General features: G+C 55.7%; 2 protein-coding genes across 9 annotated transcripts in view; one reads left to right on the top strand and one right to left on the bottom strand.

Annotated features, from left to right (window-relative positions):
• The window catches only part of RFX1 (regulatory factor X1), a 35,992-nt gene extending 32,316 nt beyond the window's left edge, over positions 1–3,676 (top strand). For all 8 annotated transcript variants that reach the window (XM_066272029.1, XM_066272030.1, XM_066272028.1 and 5 more), the window contains 6 exons: positions 65–162; positions 1,174–1,323; positions 1,439–1,647; positions 1,925–2,078; positions 2,159–2,204; positions 2,322–3,676. In XM_066272029.1, the coding sequence (XP_066128126.1) occupies positions 65–162; positions 1,174–1,323; positions 1,439–1,647; positions 1,925–2,078; positions 2,159–2,204; positions 2,322–2,491 (827 nt within the window). In that variant the 3' untranslated portion in view covers positions 2,492–3,676. The remainder of the gene's footprint in view (positions 1–64; positions 163–1,173; positions 1,324–1,438; positions 1,648–1,924; positions 2,079–2,158; positions 2,205–2,321) is intronic.
• A 97-nt stretch (positions 3,677–3,773) lies between these two features.
• On the bottom strand, positions 3,774–12,611 carry DCAF15 (DDB1 and CUL4 associated factor 15). The gene is made up of 13 exons (XM_066272026.1): positions 12,461–12,611; positions 10,693–10,790; positions 10,473–10,608; positions 9,650–9,756; positions 9,429–9,568; positions 9,177–9,347; positions 5,775–6,209; positions 5,580–5,671; positions 5,360–5,488; positions 5,182–5,267; positions 4,860–4,964; positions 4,671–4,786; positions 3,774–4,279 (listed from the first exon to the last, which is right to left on the bottom strand). The coding sequence occupies exons 1-13, from the start codon at positions 12,596–12,598 to the stop codon at positions 4,224–4,226; spliced, it is 1,809 nt and encodes a 602-aa protein (XP_066128123.1). The 5' UTR covers positions 12,599–12,611; the 3' UTR covers positions 3,774–4,223.
• Positions 12,612–12,897: the final 286 nt, after the last annotated feature.

The raw sequence follows: 12,897 nt of genomic DNA, 5'->3' as shown, positions 1-12,897 counted from the left end.
CCCCTCAGCCTCACACCCTCCCCTTCAGCCTCAGTCCTGATCATCTCCCATTGTTAACCCACAGGTGCCTTGACCCAAGCAATCCGGAATTTTGCCAAGAGCCTGGAAAGCTGGCTCACCCACGCTATGGTCAACATCCCTGAGGAGATGCTGCGGGTAAAGGTAAGAGTGTGAGGGGCCAGCCAGGGCTCTGCCTGGCTCCTCTCGGCTCTTCCCTCCCAGCTGCAGAGCCAAGATCTGAGGGCTCCTGGCCGGGTACCTTAGTACCTCTTCCCAGTAGGGGCAATGAGATTTGTCCCGTGCCTGTCCCCTGGGAGTGAGCTTTAGGCATTGTCTTTACAAAACAGCTTCCTCAGTTACTCATTTCTGAAACACAGTCCCTTTGTAGTTTTTTTGTACACAACACAGCATCTTAAAGACCAGCTGCAAACAAGATTATTTTCTTCAGACAACCTTGAGAAAAAGTGCTTTAAGAGTTCAGAAAAAGATAAAATCCAAAAAAAGGGGGAAGGGTGAGCAACACTGTTAAGAGAACAGAACACTAACCCTGTTCATTAGTGCACATTCACTAACTACTTAGATGTGAGGAATTAGATGGTATATGCTTGCTCTTGGGCAAAAAAGGAGAAGAACAAAAGAGGGTTTTATTTAGTCTGAAAAATGCTAACAAGACAGCTAAACAGAACTGATGTGTGAAGAATCACTCGATATGCTGGACACAGGGCAGGGCAGGGGTCTTACGGGAGAGTAGAAGCTGGATCTGAAAGGAGCCCTTCAAAGACTCATGTGTTCATCCATTTATTAAACATGCATTTATTGAGCACCTACTGTATGCCCAGCATGGTTCTTAGTGCTGGCAACACAGTCGTGATCAAGATGGACAGAACTCCTACCTTTCGTAGAGCTGACATTCATTGGAATAATGGAAACAAAATGGAACAAAAATGTATTTAAGCAATGCCCTCTGAGATTTTCAGTTGCCTCCTTTCATAATAGTAATGGTAGTTAGACACAAACCATTGAGTAGGTGGACACCAAAAGTCTGCAATTCCCTTGCTCCCAACAAAAGCAAGGAGGTACACCCCCTCCCTTGTTAGGAGAAGGAAAAGAACTGAGAGGTTGCAGTGGGTGTTGGTTCCACAGAAGCCACAAGCCCCCCACCCCCACCCCCAGGTGGCAGCTGCTGGCGCCTTTGCGCAGACACTGAGGCGCTACACGTCCCTTAACCACTTGGCGCAGGCAGCACGCGCTGTGCTGCAGAACACCGCCCAGATCAATCAAATGCTGAGCGACCTCAACCGGGTGGACTTCGCCAACGTGCAGGTGAGCACAGTGAGGGGCAGGTGAGTGGGGTAGGTGAGTGTAGAGCGAGAGGAGGCGGACGGCAGGCCCAGACAGCACAACGGCTGAGTTGGGGCATCCTCCCACTGTGCCCCAGGAGCAGGCCTCGTGGGTATGCCGCTGTGAGGACCGCGTGGTACAGCGGTTGGAGCAGGACTTTAAAGTGACGTTGCAGCAGCAGAACTCACTGGAGCAGTGGGCAGCCTGGCTGGACGGCGTCGTGAGTCAGGTGCTCAAGCCCTATCAGGGCAGCGCCGGCTTCCCCAAAGCCGCCAAGCTTTTCCTGCTCAAGTGGTCCTTCTACAGGTGCGTGCTAGCTAGGCGGGACCCGGGTGGGGGGTGGGGGGAGGGGCGGAGGAGGCCCTACCTCCCTGGAGAGGGTGGGACCAGAGAAGGCCCCACCTTCCTGAGGTGGCCCTTTATGAAGGCAGTTGTGGTGTTGGTGGTAGGAGGGTGATGCGAGAGCCCTCCATTCTCACTGCTACACGCCCCACAGAAGCCTTGATCCGGCCTGAGGCAGGCATGGGCGGAGGAGGGGCGGAACCTGGCCTCACGCCTCCCTCATCTCCGTTGCTATCCTCAGCTCTATGGTCATTAGGGACCTGACCCTGCGCAGCGCAGCCAGCTTCGGTTCCTTCCACCTCATCCGGCTGCTCTATGATGAATACATGTACTACCTGATCGAACACCGTGTGGCCCAGGCCAAGGGCGAAACCCCCATCGCAGTCATGGGCGAGGTGCGCAACTGAGCGCTGGGGGTGCGGGCGGGGCACCCCTTGGCGGGACCCTCACCCTTTCTCCTCTCTCCTCCTAACAGTTCGCCAACCTGGCCACCTCGCTGAACCCCCTAGACCCAGACAAAGGTAGGTCAGGCTCGTGAGGGATGGGGCAGGGCACGGGCTGGGGCGAAGGAGGCGGCAGGGGCTGAGGGCTGAGGATGCCATGCCCTGCGCTGAGAGGTTCTGGTCCGTGTACCTCAGATGAGGAGGAAGAGGAGGAGGAGGAGAGTGAGGACGAGCTGCCACAAGACATCTCACTGGCAGCCGACGGCGAGTCTCCTGCGCTAGGCCCCGAGGCCCTGGAGCCACCAGCCAAGCTTGCGCGGACAGACACGCGTGGCCTCTTCGTGCAGGCGCTGCCCACCAGCTAAGCCCGCGGCCTCCACGGCCTCCCCAGCCCCGCCCGCCCCCCGCCACTCCTCCACGCTAGGGTCCCTGCACAGCTTCTGTGGCTTTGCTGTCCCCATTCCAGCCTCAGCCAGGGCGGGGAGGGGGCCTCCGAGACAGGGAAGGCAAGGTGGTCCCCGCCCCCAATGGGGCCGGCACAATCACAGGGCCGGGGAAAGCCACAGCTGCAAACTCTGACACAAAAGATGTGCCTTAAAGGAACCCGCCGCTGTGCCCATGTGCCCTTTGGGGCAGCTAGCCCGGCCCCTTGACCCCAAGGCAACAGCCTCTCCCTTCCCCCGCCCCACCCTTAGGGGGCAGGCAGGCAGGCCCCCTCCCCTGTTAATTTATTCAGCTCGCTGGCTTTGCACAGCCTGTCCTGGGCCCAGCCAACCCTGGGCCCAGCCAGCCTTGGGTCCTGGGTGGGCACAGGTGGGCATCACCTAGGGACCTTCCCCACCACAGTCAGCAGCAACCCTGGGACCCCTCCCCCCAACAATCCCACCGCTCCCTCCTCCTTAGTATAAGTGCAATTAAAGCCGTAGGTGTCACAACTTCTTCAGAGCTGGGTCCTCCCTTGCCCCACAGCCCTAAAGGGGGGCACTGCCCTGCCCGGCTCTGGGGAGGGTGGCACAGGACACTGCCTCCAGCTTCCAAAGAGCAGCGGGCTGGGCCTGGTGCTCTAGCCTGGAGGAGCCTGCTGCAGGCAGCAGGGCCTGGAGTGGCCTGCCCATCATGCTTGGGCTCCACTCGCTCAGATCCAAGACCCCCGCATCCGCAGCTGGTTTGTATGGAACCTCCCTGCTTCTCCATGCTGTGCACCCGCCCCCACATAACTATTGTGTGATTTGTGAGTGCCGCCCAAGTGGAGTCAGTTAACTTGGGTTTTTTTCCAACCATCATGGCCTTATCTGTTCTGGTTTTCTCAGTGTTTTCAACCTGTAAGATAGATGTTTATGGCAAAATCAAAAAAAAGAAAAAAAACGACCTATTGTATAAAAATCACTATTTTGTGTGCTCCACAGTGCTGCAAGCTTTTGGGGTGGCTGCCCACTCCCCTCCATGCCCTTGGGCCTTCCTCCCAGCAGTGAAAGTGTGGTAGTCTAGTGCACCAAGCCGTTTTCTACCTTTTTGTAGTCTTTCTTAAAACAATAAACTCTGCTGTGATATTTGGTGACTGCTGACTTGAGGACCTTAGGGGCACCTTGGGGCTGGGGGCTCCAGTTGCCCCAATCACAGTAAAGAGAACACAGTGAGGTTCAGAAATAAAACATTTATTACATGAAGAGGAATAATTGGGGGCGGAAGGGGGGGGGGGGTTGACCACGATGTTTGCCACCTCAGGTTGAGAAGGCTGGGGGGTAGAGGGGCAAGAATCAGGGTCTATTCAGCCTCCCAGGGGCAATATCCACACCTGTGGCCTGGGAAGGGGGCAAATACACAAGGAGCCAAGGCCCATGCCCAGTGCAAGATGAAGGTGGGCACTCCTGGCTGGTGGGACAGGGGACTCCTCCCTCTGTCCCTTCCCAACTTAAATAGGCATAAATAAGAAGCATCCAGACTCTCAGGCCACCAAGGGCTGCCCCCGCCCAGCCCCCTTCCCACAGCCTAACACTAGTGGCAGTCGTTGGGCAGCTGGCCAGCCAAGAAGAGGCTGCCAGGAAGGCGGCCAGGCTGCAGAGGTAGTTGGAGTCAGTGTCCAGGCGGGCCAGACCCTCACAGCACAATCCACGTGTATCGCTCGCTGTCTGCCAGAACCTTCAATGAGCACCCTGGGGGGAAGGGTTGGGAGAGACTATGGAGTTTGCAGGATGATGGTAGGGGCCTGCTTTTTTCCTAACCTAATTTGGGCCCAGAAGATTCTGGAAGCCAGGTTCCCTACTGTGCTATCTCAGCCTCCTGCCACCCAATTAACGTCTGCTGAATGAATGAGCAACTGGCTGGGAGTCCCCAGGTGCCAAGACCGCCAGGCCCTCTCCAAGCTGGACCCCAGGCATGGCCTGGCTAGGCTGCTGCCCTCCCTGCACCCCAATTTCAAGGTATCCACTAGCATAGCCAGCGTGCTTGTCCACTGAACAGTACAGGAGTCAGTGTCTACTCGAGGCCCAGCCTGCCAGTGGGATAACCACTTCTGTCCTACTGTCACTGGGTCACAGGACCCACCTTTGTGCAGTGCCTCGTTAGTCATCCTGTTGACGTAGCGGCCGCTGTTCTCTGGCACCAGCCACTTCATGACCATGTCCACACAGCTCTTGCGATATGAGCTCCAGACACTGCCGCTGAAGGCAAGAGGATAAGGACTCTCATCACTCTGGCCACCAACCCCGTGCCCTGGCCCCAGTTTGGCCTTACCTGGTCTGCCCTTTGACTTCAGTGAGGTCGCCCACACTGACTGTCATGAAGATGCCTGTGTTGAGGTCCCATGCTACCTTGAGGCTGGTATGATAGGTCTTTGGTCTGGAGGGAGATGTGGAATAGAGGAGAAAAGGGTGGGGCCACAGCTCCCCTGAACTGGGACCCAGGCTGCCCCTCACGGCTTTTGTCTGTGGAGCAGTAACACAGTACCTGATCCAGGTTTGGGGGGCAGGGAGTCTTCTCACATCCCCCCTCTCCCACACTGAAGGGTCTGAGTGTGGCCCTCTGCTGGACAAGGGCAAGATCCCTGCCCACTCACCGGAGCTGGCCTTCCTCAGTTGGGGATGGGAATGCCAGGAGCAGCAGGCCAATGTTAATTAGGACCTGGTTGGTTTCCGGGCAGACCTGGGGAATGAAGGGTAAATGGTGACAGCTACTGAGAGTGAGCTCCAGAGCAAACAGGACCTGGACCCACTTTTTCCCTGCCCTGGGCCCACCTCCAGAATGACGATGTCATAGTCGCTGAAAGAACAGAACTGGTGGCCCCATGTGGCATCATGGCGGATGACTTCATTGATGACATACTCAAAGTCCAGCGTGAGCTGCTCCACTGTCAGATACTGACCCTGTGGGCAGCAGGCAAAGGGGCGGGGGAAGACTGTGCCACCCCAGCAGGCTCGCTGGGGCTACCCCTTGTCCTGTCTGCCCAGCACCTACCTGAACAGCAGCCTGTTCCCGCATGGGCCTCAGACTGCGACCACGGAGATCAGTCACCACAAAGGGCAAGGAGATCTTGTCATCCTCGAACTCTGAGGGGGCAGGAAGTAGGAGTAGGGGTAGCGGAAGGCCTGAGGCCCACTCCAGGCCAACCTACCATGCCCGGGGCCCTGCCTACTGGGACTCCCTGCTTACCATCCTCTGGCTCTGTCCCTTCGCCAGACCCCAGCACATAATACAGCTTGGTGTAGTTGACATAGCCAGGCTCAGGGGCTGGCTCCTCTGCAGTCGGGGGGCTGTCCCGTGGCGCCACCTCCCCACCTGGGGCTAGAGGCTCAGAGGATAGGCGGCAGCAGCTGCCTGAAGTCTCTTGGCAGGAAGGTGACCGGGCTTCTTCTGAGGTACCACCCTTGGCCTCTTTGGCCCTGCGGAAGATGTCGGCCACAAACTCCTTGGCTTTGGCGATGGCGGGTGAGGGCTCAGCGACCCCAGAGGGCCAGGTTGGGGCTGCCTCGGGGCTGAGGGTGGGGAGGGCTGGGGGCACCTCTGGACTCTGGGGCTCAGAGGGGCTGGGAGGGGCCAGGGGGTAGGTGGTGTGGTCATACAGGATTTGGCAGAAGCTGCTATCACCTGGAACATAAAAAAAGATGAAAAAGATGTGAGGATGGGGGGTATCAGTAAGGGCTCAAGTCCAGGGCTCTCTCCCACCCTGAGGGATTCTAAGAAATCCTGTACTAAATAATTAATATAAAACACCCAGAAGAGGAAAAGGCCTTTAATATGCATGCACACATGAACACATTCATTCTAACCTTATTCTTGAACACCTACTATATGCCACATACTGAGGACACAGGAATAAACAAGTCAGACCAAAAAAACCCCTGCCTTTGGGGAGCTGACAGTCTATGGTGACAGCAGATAAAAAGCCACATAAAAAATAAAAAACAAGCAAAACAAACAAAGCCACGTAAGTTTGAAAGTTTACTACTCTCCATCCTCCCCAATGTGAACCAGACAGGTATAGAGACAGCCTGGCTGAACCCAGCCTGTCTCTGCATGACTAGGGCTACACACCCCTCTGGGGAATGTGGGCTCAGCATGGAGAACCCCACCATGCTCACTGAACTAAGCAGCACCAAAGCTGGGCCTGTGCCCAAACTGCATGCACTGCTTCCTTTGGGTCCCCACAAGCAATGGGGGTTGGAGAGCGGTGTTCCTTTTGGTTCAGAGAAAATCATCCAAGGCTGCACCATGAGATAATTTGAGCCCACCAAAGCACTCCTCCTATCCACCAGAGTGGTGGCATTCTGAGGGTGAGGGGGATGAAAATGGAATATGGAATATGGCCAAGTCAAAACTCTCCTTCTGTCAATACCCTCCTCCAGGGAGATGAGTGTTAGACATTAGGGACAGTGCCCTCCCTGGGCTGGGTGCACATGGCTAATTCCTGCCTTATGTGGTCCTCATAACAGGACCGACGACTGTGAGGGAAAGGAGCATCGGCCCCATCCAGGGTAGGGATCGTAGCTTAATAAGGGGCACGCCTCACCAAAACGGGCACAGGCTGCCAGGGCAGGGGTGGATGTCTCTGATGGGCCCAGACACAAGGTGCCCTGGTCCTGGCTGTTCTGTGGGTTCTGTTTTATTTTTTCAAATTCTAAGAGAAAATTTATTTAGAAAGTTACAGAAGTGAGCCAGCTGGGCTGTGTAGGCTCAGGAAACAAGTTACAGAAGCAAAAGAAGGGCCCTTGGAGTTTAGGAGAAAAGCAGAGGTTAACATGCCTGGAGGAAGAAGAGAGTCGGGGAAGTGCTGAGGGAGAGGGAGAGTTTGCCTGTGGGCTGTTTTAGATGTTTAGTCCTTTCTTCATACACAGTCCTCCTGCCCCAGGGGGACCCTTTAACATAGTTAGTGGGCACCTTCTTATTTGACTGAGTTCTTGCAAATTTTGCATAAATTCTTAATTTATGCAGGTTATTTGGTTATAGATCTTGTGTTTCGCCTGCCCTGTGGTGGCGCAGTGGATAAAGCATTGACCTGGAACACTGAGGTTGCCGGTTTGAATCCCTGGGCTTTCCTGGTCAGGGTACATATGGGAGTTGATGCTTCCTGCTCCTCCCTCCTTCTCTCTCTCTCTTTCTCTCTCTCCTCTCTAAAATGAATAAAGTCTTTAAAAAATATTTAAAAATTAAAAAGATCTTGTGTTTCTTTGCATTTGTGAACAACTTTGAGATATGCTCCCTGGACATGATGCTGGCTGGATCTCTCACTGGGTCTGCTGATCTGAGAAACAAATCTTCCTTTCTCTGCCTCCTGCATCCTCAAGAAAGCAGACCAGGTGGCCCCTAGCTCCCACCACCGCAGACTTGGAAATGCACAGGAGCAGGCTGCTGGGCCTAAGTCACACTCTGTTGACATGTGGCCCTGGAAGGGTGAGGCCAGTCAGTAGCAATATCCAGCTTTCTAACAGTTGCCACTCTGTCAAGGGTCATCAACTTTTTTTTTTTTTTGTATTTTTCTGAAATTGGAAACGAGGAGGCAGTCAGACCCTCACACGCGCCCGACTCTGGCATGCCCACCAGGGGGCGATGCTCTGCCCCTCTGGGGCGTCGCTCTGCCGCAATCAGAGCCAGTCTAGTGCCTGAGGCAGAGGCCACAGAGCCATCCTCAGCGCCTGGGCAAACTTTGCTCCAATGGAGCCTTGGCTGCGGGAGAGGAAGAGAGAGACAGAGAGGAAGGAGAAGGGGAGGGGTGGAGAAGCAGAAGGGCACTTCTCCTGTGTGCCCTGGTCAGGAATTGAACCCGGGACTCCTGCACTCCAGGCTGACGCTCTACCACTGAGCCAACCGGCCAGGGCCATCAACTTCTTTTTTTGTGTGTGAGATAGACAGAGAGAAGGACAGATAGGGACAGACAGGAAGGGAGAGAAATGAAAAGCATCAATTCTTCGTTGTGGCACCTTAGTTGTTCATTGATTGCTTTCTCATATGTGCCCTGAAGGGGGGGCTACAGCAGACCGAGTGACCCTTTGCTCAAGCCAGCGACCTTGGGCTCAAGCTGGTGACCTCGGAGTTTCAAATCTGGGTCCTCCACATCCCAGTCTGACGCTCTTATCTACTGTGCCACAGCCTGGTCAGGCAAGGGTCATCGACTTCTGATTTTCACTGGTGGCATTTTTCTGATTACCAAAGATGTAATATGGCCATCTGTCCACTAACCACTCCCTAAACCTCTGAAAGCAGTACTGTATAGTCTAGCATGGTAATTGCTGGCCACATGTGACTTTAAATATAACTAAATTAAATGGTCAGACACTCAGTTCCTTGGTCACATGAGCCACTTTCATGTTCCTACTGGTGGCAGCTATAGTGGACACAGATATGGAACATCCCAGCCCCATGGAAAGTTCTAGTGGACACTGCTGAGGTGAGACATGGCTGGGTTTGGATCCCAGCATCCCCATTTCGTGGCTATGTGATCTTGGATGAGGCACCTCTCCAAGCCTCAGTCTATTCTTGTCACATGGGGGTAGTCACAGGACAACCCTGCAGGGCTTACAGTGAATGCTGAGACTATCATCGGACCTGGGGGCCTACCTGCCGAGTGGACTGAGACAGCGCAAGCCACCAGGGAGTAGCTGGTGTTGAGCAGTACCACCTGGTCCTTCTTGAGCTGGAAGGCGGGCTGGAAGGTGGGGAAGGGGTACACCACCTGGTACTTTGTATGCAGCATGAAGCCGTGTCGCAGGCACTGCACACTTGGGTCACCTGCAGCAACATATGCCCATGGACTCAACCGCCACCTGAGAATAGGCTGGCAGCCCAAGCTCCAAAGCCCCAACCCCTCACCTGGATGGGCCCGGCTGGCTTCTCGGCAAGCAGCACAGTGGCCTGGTGGTGGCACAGCCACTGTGCTGATATAGATGTCACGGTGGTTCTCGTCACTCATCATCATCATGTTCATAAGCATTCCATTGGCAGAGCGGGTGCTAGGGATCAGCACAGCCTCAGCTTGCTGGCCCATATACCCTCCCCTACCCACCCCCATCCTACCAATCTCCGAGCCTCACTTGAAGCCAAAGACGATGACCTTGGAGGCATCGCTGGGCCACTCACACACAGTCAGGTACAGGTCACTATAGATCTCCTCATCCTGGAAGAGGCGCACCTGCCGGACCTGAGCAGTACTTTTGTGTTAGTGAGGGGTAAAAGGTCAAGGCCCACAGGATCCCGCCCGAGGCTGCACAATGCTGGGCTGGAATTGAGGCCAGTGCTGAGCCGGCGGAAGCACCCCTCGGGTGGTATTTCAGGCCAAGGAGCAACAAGAAGTCCCCAGCCCACACTTCTCTGCCTTCCTGAGGATAGGCTGGGAAGATAGCCTTCCCAAATGGGAAAAGAAACAGGAAGACTGGAAGTAATCCATGGAAGCCCTGCTCCAGAAGAGGAGACTCGGACAGACCAATTGGTTCCAAGCCCCATCCACCCCAAAACCCATTCACCTCGCTGAGCTCATGTGTAAACTGGGGTAACAGCACCGACCTCCTAGAGTGGGGGTGAGGATTCAAGGAGTCAGGGTCAGGACTAAAGCCAGTGTGGCAACCCACTTGGTCATAACAAAGCTAACAGGCCCCACTGGGCCTAAGCCTGTGAGGTTGTGAGTTATATACATAGCGAGTTCTATTGGGTATATATGCTGAGTTGAACAACATACAATTACCACTATTTACCCATTTTCAACTCTAAAAATGGCAATTTCATGTAGTTTGACCTAACATGAAGCCTTGACCATGACCCAATGAGCACACTCTCCATTTTACAAAAAAGGAATCTGAAGGTCAGAGAGGTGGCGTGATTTGGTGGGGTCATGCTATTGGGCACCAGGCCTGGCCCTACCAGCTTCAGCTTGCTGTGGACGTTGAACTCCCACCAGTACAGATGGTAGATGTAGAAGGAAAAGTCGTCATCCCCACTGCTGCTGGTGTAAGAGAGAACGTACCGGCCACACTTGGAAAAGCCCAGGAAGATATGTCTGGTGGGACAGAGGGCAGATGGGCCAGGTCAGAGCCAGCCTGCCACCCCACCCAGCCACCCCACTGTCCAGCCTTAGCCTCACCCTGCATAGAGGAAGTCCTCATCCACGATGTTCTTAAGGGAGACACAGACCCTGGGTGGCAGCTTCCGGAATAGGCGAGGGGAGAGCTGCCCACTGATCTGAGGAAGGGGTGGCCAGGGCTCATGAGATGCCATCAGGCAGAGGCCATCTGCAGCCCCCCAGTCCCCTCCCCCAAGGTAGAACAGCACCGCACACAGGCCCACTCCATGTCAATCATAACAATCAAGGGTGGTCCAAGCTCTGGAAGGCAGGATCGGCTGGGAGAGATGGATGAGTTGGACTTCTCGAGTCTTCCTCCACCAGGGACCCGGGTCATCCTCCCACTCCTGTACTTCTTCAGCTTCGGGGTGCCTCTTGCCCAAGGCCCCAGACTCTGAGAATCAGCACTGGCATCACCCCCACCCCTTGTAGGAAGGTTCCTCAGTCACCTCTGGTCACACTGGGCCAGATACCTGGCTGCCTTCCTGAAGGCACACTGAGCTATGGATGTTCTTGACTGCTAAGGAGGCTGGGATGGGGGCTTGATCAACCGCACTCACCTGTCTTTGACCCACTAGCCTATGCATGGGTTGCCTGAGCCCCTTGGGGCAGCCCTGGCCTCACCTGGGGACCAATCAAGGCAGACAGAAGGTGGAGATGACCCTCCAATTCCTTCAAATTCCCCCATCTCAATTAACTTAGCCCTCTTCCAACCAATTTTTTCATCTCCAAAACTTCACCAAGAAAGGATGGGGGGTGGGGACGACAGAAAAGCACAAGCTTGTGATTGGTAATCAAGGCACCCTGGGTCCTGCTACCCAATATGACGGAAGATACACAGTCCTGCCCCCAAGAAAGTCCAGTCTAATGTGAAAGAGACAACCTGGTCTGGGGAGCTCCCTGGCCAATGGGGGAGACAGCCCAGCGGGATCCTAGTCCAATGAAACAGCCCTGTCAGTAGGGCCAGGCTGACAAGGAAGACTCGATACCCATCCAGGGAGCTTCCAAGCTAAGGGTGGAGCCACAGCCCAGCCCAGGGAGCTGCCAGGCTGAGGGTGGAGACTGTCCCTGCCCCAGGGAGCTCCCGTCAAGAGTAGGAGACACGGTCAGTCTAACAGAGAAAACGCGCTCCCTATCCAGTGACACAGTCTTGACCCAACTAGTGCTCATCTAACCTCAGATTCACAACTCTCTGCCCTCGCAGAGCTCCCAAACTAATGGGGGAGAGATCCGGGCACACTGAAAATTTACAGTCTGATGGGGGGGGGGCAGCTCAGGTGGCTTCCAGTCTGAGAGGAAAGACCAGCCCTCTCCAGGGAGCTACCTCCCATTCAGTAGTGGCGGCAGCGGCAGGTACAGCAACTCCCAGCTCCCGTGTGGTTAAAGCCCGGGACAGAGGAACACCAAGCAGAAAGCGCAAAGCCGGTAGCAGGGGCGTGCTCTGCCAAAGGGGCGGGAAGGCTCCATAACAGAGGGGCCACGGGAGCTGGGTTTTGAAAAATGAGTCTGACTCTGGATCATCCCCTTCCCCCTTATTCCACCAGCGGCCTGTAAGGCCCCCTCCATCCCAGCCCGGTCGCCGGTGCTCTGCCTCCAACCTCACCATCCAAGCACCCGCCACAGTCCCCCGCATCCAAGACCTCTCCCCAGGGCACCGCCCAACTTCCTCCGAACCCCCCCTCCGAGGTCCGCCCACAACCCCTCACCCAGCGATCACCCTCCCTCCCTTCGCCTCCCTCGTCCCTCTTCCGCACCATCCGGCGCGCTCCTCTCGGGCTCTGGACCTCACCTTGACCCGCTCTAGCTGCTTGAGGACGTGCTCCCGCCGCCGTCCCGCTGTCCGCTTTCCCGCAGCGCCTCCGGGGCCGCCACCGCCGCTCCCGGCCCCACTGTTCCGCTCCGATTTCGAGCTGGGCGCCATTTTCATCCCCTCCCTCCACTTCCGGAGCAACCGGCCTCTTCGCCCCACCTCCGCCTCCTCCTCATTGGCCCTTTTACGGAATTGCGGCCCGTCGGTTGGGTGAAAGCCCGAACTCAAGACCTCTTCCCGCTATGCCCGTCCATCACAGCCACCTCGGCCCTTGATTGGTAGATGCGGTACAGCCTCCGCGGTTGTCGATGTGTTCCCGCCTTCCCGCAAGGACACACCAGTCAAAAGCCCCACTTGCGTCTCACGCCGAGACGATTTTGACCCGATAGGCGGAAGCCTCTGTTAGTCTCGACTGC

The sequence above is a fragment of the Saccopteryx bilineata genome, chromosome 1 (assembly GCF_036850765.1).
Source record: "Saccopteryx bilineata isolate mSacBil1 chromosome 1, mSacBil1_pri_phased_curated, whole genome shotgun sequence".
Classification (NCBI taxonomy): domain Eukaryota; kingdom Metazoa; phylum Chordata; class Mammalia; order Chiroptera; family Emballonuridae; genus Saccopteryx; species Saccopteryx bilineata.
This window is presented reverse-complemented; position numbering and strand designations above follow the sequence as displayed.

Coding starts and splice junctions, on each gene's coding strand:
- DCAF15 (XM_066272026.1), bottom strand. CDS start 12,598: ATGAAAATGGCGCCCAGCTCGAAATCGGAGCGGAACAGTGGGGCCGGG. Junction 9,757..10,472: donor TCCACAGCAAGCTGAAGCTG/GTAGGGCCAGGC, acceptor AGTACTGCTCAG/GTCCGGCAGGTGCGCCTCTT. Junction 6,210..9,176: donor TGTCTCAGTCCACTCGGCAG/GTAGGCCCCCAG, acceptor TTTATGTTCCAG/GTGATAGCAGCTTCTGCCAA.